This window comes from Amphimedon queenslandica, unplaced genomic scaffold (genome assembly GCF_000090795.2).
Source record: "Amphimedon queenslandica unplaced genomic scaffold, v1.1 AMPQUscaffold_13054, whole genome shotgun sequence".
Lineage (NCBI taxonomy): Eukaryota > Metazoa > Porifera > Demospongiae > Haplosclerida > Niphatidae > Amphimedon > Amphimedon queenslandica.
In genome coordinates this window covers 38,577-43,882 of record NW_003546710.1, presented here as the reverse complement: position 1 = coordinate 43,882, position 5,306 = coordinate 38,577, and the positions used below count along the sequence as shown (strand labels likewise).

At 36.0% G+C, this 5,306-nt stretch overlaps 3 protein-coding genes across 3 annotated transcripts in view; 2 read left to right on the top strand and 1 right to left on the bottom strand.

Annotated features, from left to right (window-relative positions):
* LOC105314222 (probable serine/threonine-protein kinase drkD) overlaps nucleotides 1-247 on the top strand; it is an 8,527-nt gene extending 8,280 nt beyond the window's left edge. The window contains exon 11 of the mRNA XM_020001596.1: nucleotides 234-247. Within this exon, the coding sequence (XP_019857155.1) occupies nucleotides 234-247 (14 nt within the window). The remainder of the gene's footprint in view (nucleotides 1-233) is intronic.
* A 71-nt stretch (nucleotides 248-318) lies between these two features.
* LOC109585494 (nucleolar RNA helicase 2-like) lies at nucleotides 319-1,142 on the bottom strand. The gene is made up of 4 exons (XM_020001595.1): nucleotides 1,074-1,142; nucleotides 792-1,023; nucleotides 532-594; nucleotides 319-479 (listed from the first exon to the last, which is right to left on the bottom strand). The coding sequence occupies exons 1-4, from the start codon at nucleotides 1,140-1,142 to the stop codon at nucleotides 319-321; spliced, it is 525 nt and encodes a 174-aa protein (XP_019857154.1).
* LOC100637351 (trichohyalin-like) overlaps nucleotides 792-5,306 on the top strand; it is a gene marked incomplete at its 3' end in the record, with an annotated part of 6,637 nt that continues 2,122 nt past the window's right edge. Inside the window, exons 1-5 of the mRNA XM_020001594.1 lie at nucleotides 792-1,528; nucleotides 2,401-3,336; nucleotides 3,394-3,567; nucleotides 3,615-3,710; nucleotides 3,758-4,039. Of these exons, the coding sequence (XP_019857153.1) occupies nucleotides 1,235-1,528; nucleotides 2,401-3,336; nucleotides 3,394-3,567; nucleotides 3,615-3,710; nucleotides 3,758-4,039 (1,782 nt within the window). The remainder of the gene's footprint in view (nucleotides 1,529-2,400; nucleotides 3,337-3,393; nucleotides 3,568-3,614; nucleotides 3,711-3,757; nucleotides 4,040-5,306) is intronic.

Below are 5,306 nucleotides of genomic sequence, written 5' to 3'. Positions count from 1 at the left end.
TCTTTGAGCGTGGTCCAGGATACAACCAGGAGTACCAACCAGTATATCAATACCTTTCCTTAGGGCAGACTCTAACAGTACAATGACACACATCAATCTAATACATGTGATATACTGTGCACAGGAATTTTATTTTCTGTGTCACTAATTTCTAATTTTTGTGAATTTCATACTTTTGGTCTGTCACAAAAATTAAATCACAAATTCTGCATTTACATTGCCATGTGATGTAGCTTGCAAGCTATAGTGTATTTGCAATTTTTGGGTGTTTGTGAATAAATAATTTTAGTGACATAAAATTTCCTTATATTATGGTAGCTAACCTTGAGGCCAGTAGGGGACTCCCCCGTATATACAGAACACAGAGAGGGACTGGGAAAGAGACTCAAACTCGGCATTGATCTGATTGGCCAGTTCTCTAGTGGGGGCCATTACTAATACACAAGGAAAGCATCCTCTTGCAGACACATCAATAGAACCTTAAGGGAGGGACTGGAAAGAGGGTATGTTAATGTCAGTATATGTATTTACCTGTTTTTAATAATCGTTCAACTAATGGTAATACAAATGAAAGAGTTTTTCCAGTACCAGTACCTAACGTAAAGAAAATTAATAAAATAATATAGCTTTACTAATTTCACAGTTTTAACAATAACTACTAGTAATACCATTTGAATAAGTGAAATCCCTCATACATGCAATGAAATAGTTAGGTGTGGCTGATTAGTAATGAAATACAGTCAAATACTAACATTTTTATTAACTAATATTAAATTAATTAATTATCTTACGAGCTTGTCTGATTACATCCTTGTTATCATAAATAGGATCAAAGGTCTTGTATTGTATAGGGAAGAGGTGGGTTATACCACGTGACTTAAGGGTTTTCCTGGATACTTTACTGATACAATACTTCTTAAAGTCACTCTCTGGGGGAGGTCCTTCATCTTCCTCTTCTCCTTTACTCTTTACAGACTCACCATTAGCATCTTTGAGGCGTTTCACCTCATGGACATCTTCAGACTAAAAGGAATCATGAGTATTTTAAACTAAGAAAGAACTCTAGAAGTTACCACGTGGTAAGAGGTTGTGCATGTGGGTGTAACCATAGGCGTGGCATTCATATGATCATTTTCAGACATTTTGTTCCGAGTTTTGTCCTCATTTTCAAGTTGTCCGGCACTCGCAGTTGAAGCCTAAAATCCAGTCAATCGAAACTGAAGAACTTTTATCAATGGCAGAGAGAAGGAAGTCTAAAGGGCCAAAAGGGAATGAGGGAGAGGAAGGAACTGATGGTTCTAAACAGAAAGGTGGGGGCGGGGAAAAGGATTATCAGCAGAAGAAATCAAGAATAGGTGGAGCTGCTCATTTTGTTCACAAGCGAGTAACAGGACAACCGAAACCGGCACCTAAAAAGACAGAAAAAAAGATTGAGCTTTTTTCTATGCCACTCACTGATGACAATGATATTGTACTACCATCAACTGAAAGAGCCACTCCTCCTACTGCAATGGAATATGATCATGATGTAAGTGTATTTGCTGTGACTGATTATTACGCTAGCCTGCAGTCAAATGACTCTAGGCTGGGAAATTAATGGTCTGGCTAGTGAGACCAGTGACTGATTGTACCGTGTATAGAATATAGACCAGTTGGTGCTAAGTATATTCATAGAATTTTAAGTATATTCAGTGTGATACCGTAAATAAAGTAAAATTTTCCTTCCGCCATTTTGGAGTCCTACTTCCAATGGTTGTTTATGGAGCGATCATGAAAAGAGCTTATTCTCCAAAAACTGCTGTATTTATTCGTTACAGCAATATTGCTACTGCTTACTGACCATCATCCAGTGTCTAGAGTTGGCTCATGGACTTTAATAAGTGCCACTAGAAGATATAGAAGCAAAGATATTACTTTCTCCCATTCTACTCTTAGTTACTAAGACTCCAAAATATATGGCAGTAGGAAAATTTTACTTTATTTACAGTATCACAATGAATATACTCAAAATTCTATGAATATACTTAGCGCCAACTGGTCTATAATTTTGGATGAGAGAAATTTTGGTGATTGGCACGTTTTAATTTGGTGAATTTGTGGCCTGTGCCATTGACCATGTGCATAATGGTTCAAAATGGTGGATTTAATTTGACAAATGGCTATCAAAAGCAAAATTTATTCCTACTAAAACAACTTATTATATGGTATTATAGCTAAGTTCACACAGCAGACTCCTCCCTTTTTTTACATTTAGCTAATTGGATGGTGTCAGCATAAATGCAAAATTTGACATTTAAAGGTTCCTGTCCTAATGGGGAGTAGACTTGCCTTTATATTTATTACACATATTAGTCACAAGCATGCATAATACTTAAGGTGAAAGTTGCCATATCTTTGTAGGTGTCCTCCTTTCTGCCAGAGGCAGTAGTACCACAGCAATCCAGTGATGATCCTGAATTGAGTCTCAAACTAGCAAGAATTGAAATGGAGAATGAACGGTACAAGAGAGAGCTTAGAGACAAGGAGAGACAAATAAAAGAATATGAAGAAGACATCATTAAATTTAGAACGCAAATGAGTCGGAGTGGAGGAGAAATTTTGCCGGTAATAGTAGACCAATCAGCTACACAAAAACTAACAAAAACTATACAGCAACTGGAGAGGGAGGAGGAAGAACTAATAGAAGAGAGGAAGGAGCTGGAGCAAAAACTGACTGCAAAGAGTGGAGAGCAAATAATGCATGATAGAATTACCCACTTAACACAATTACTGAAGAAGGAAAGGGAAGAAAGAAGAAAAGCAGAAATTTATATGATTGAGTTGGAGAAGAAGCATGCGATAGAGCTGGAGGGGATTAAACTAAAAGTGACTACAGCTAAAGCACTGCAGGACAGAGAGGAAGAGGCAGTGTTGAAAGAAGTAGAAGATTTAAAGAATGAAGCCAAAATGAGAAAAGAGGATATTGAAACTCTTGAAGCTCAGGTGGCAGAAGCAGGTGATGCTTATAAGAAGTTAGAAGCACAACTTAAGAAACAAGAAGAAGAGATTGAGGCTCGTGTAAATGAGAGGCTCAGAGAAGAAGTTGATAAACATCTTCGTGAAACCGTGAAAGCTCAGTTAACTACCCAAAAAATTGATGAGCAGAAGAAAGTCTTTGCAGCTCATGTGAAAGAGAAGGAAGATAAAGTGAAGACACAGTATGAGGTATTACTAGCTTCTAAAGAGAGGCGTATAAAGGAACTGGGAGCTGAACTGGAGGAAATAATGGAACAATTGAAACAGAAAGAAGAAACTGAGCTCAATTTACGAGAAGAAATAACTTACCTACAATTAAAGGTGAGCTGAATTACTATAGTAATGATACAAATGATACAATATACAGTATTGGTGTAGATTGATCCTGGTGATGGTGCTTCTGCTAACAATAGTCTATCAGAAGAAGATAAGCTGAGGAGAGAGCTGGAGGATCAAGCTGCCAGAGTAAGAGACCTTGAGGAAATGATTGGTACAGCCTCAGTGGAAAAAGATAAGCAAGAAGCTGTGGCAGAATTTGAAATACAGATGAAAGTAAATTATTACATGTTTATCTTAGCAACAATATTATTTTACTTTAGGACAAAGATGAAAAGATTCAAAAGTTAAAGGGACAAGTACAAAATGATGCTTTATTATCAGTGGAGCTGAGGAAGTTACTTGAAACAAATGAAAATGTACATATTTTTAATGTCCAATGATCTAAAAAAATTTGCTTTTTTAGCAATTGGCTGACACAAAGAAAATTATTGAAGAGTTAGAAGATGATCTGAGTAATAAGGTGGTAGAAATTGAAGATTTAAATGACGCATTGACAGAAAAAGAGAAAGAAATAATTAGACTAAGAGGAATCGATAACAAAGCTACTGAAATTGTAGCACAAGAGAAGAAGCAAAGTACTGTAATGCAACTAAAGGGACAGATTGATGAGCTTCTTAAGAAAAATAAAGCACAAGAAAGACAAATGGTAGATTTAGTTGAGAAAATACAATTAAAGGAAGCAGAGGTTTGTCATTATTGATAATTAGTAGGTACTCATTATTAAGTACATGTAGAATGTAATTTACAAACAAAACTTTGAATCAGTTCATTCATGAATTTTATTTATCCACAAGTACCTTTTTACGACCTGGGGGCGTAGCCCCAGGTCGTCCTATAATTCATTTCACCATAGATATACAAACACATGGTTTGGAAACTTTCGGATATTAATAACTCAGTGCCTGTTACGGGATCAAATTGGCTACCTTATAAATGTAAAATTACAAACCCTGTTTATTGAATATTTCTTGACTCTGGAGTATTACTAACACTTGATAACAATTTCATAATGTAAACACTAATAGTTGGAATCAAATAAAAGGTGTATGCATAGTAAGTTTATTAAAAACAATCGATAAATGGCAGAATTTTTCATGGCAGAAACAGCCTTAAAAATACCTACAGGAAAAAAAACAGTCACTTCATTGTAGTTCATTACATTGGAGAGTTTCCTAGGGAACCATATACTAATACCATAGATTTTCTCATGAAGTTCCGAGAGGGAGAAATTCTACCATAGGTCTGATTATTCTGGATTCCTCAATAAAACAGCCTAAGAGAAAAATTAAGATAAAAAACTCTCAGTACATTGGATAATAGCCACATAAATCGACACATCTCATCATATTAGCTGTTGTGATATCTATGTAGAAGCTGGAGGGAGAATAAGATCTCAAATATAGTAAAATGGATACATTGCACAGAGTACCAGTTCATAAAATACCTTCAAAAGAGAACTTTATGCAGCTAAAGTTTTCCTAGATAGGAGACTTCTCAAATCTTAAAAAGTCATTAGACAGTTGATTTTCTCAAGACTTTTCTGAAGAATATCCATGACTATCTATTTTTAACCCGTAACAAGCCTAGGTTTTTTTTAAGTTCTAGCCACTCCCATTGTGTTAATGAAATGATCACGCGATTCCCCTCTGTTTCCAATCCATGTGTTTGTATATCTATGATTTCACCCACGTATGATTATATTTGTATGCCCACACTTACATTTCTTCTATACACGTTGTATTGGAGAAATAACAAGCCTTAGCAACCACCCGCCCATGCATGGCCCACACTACGTAAGTGGATGTGGTTACAGCAAACAAAATGGCAGCTTACACATGGGTCAAAGTTATGTGCTTTCTAACAGCAAGAGAACATAGAGATACTGTCTAAAGACTTCTTTAGAAGCATTTGAAGGTAGAGAGTACCTCCATAAGTCTTAATAAGAACTCAGC

Excerpts from the sequence above, each read along its gene's own strand:
- LOC109585494 (XM_020001595.1), bottom strand. The coding sequence starts at position 1,142 with ATGTCTGAAAATGATCATATGAATGCCACGCCTATGGTTACACCCACA. Across the intron at positions 1,024-1,073 it reads GCACAACCTCTTACCACGTG|TCTGAAGATGTCCATGAGGT; the intron begins GTAACTTCTAGA and ends GATTCCTTTTAG. Across the intron at positions 480-531 it reads TGAACGATTATTAAAAACAG|GTTCTATTGATGTGTCTGCA; the intron begins GTAAATACATAT and ends CCCTCCCTTAAG.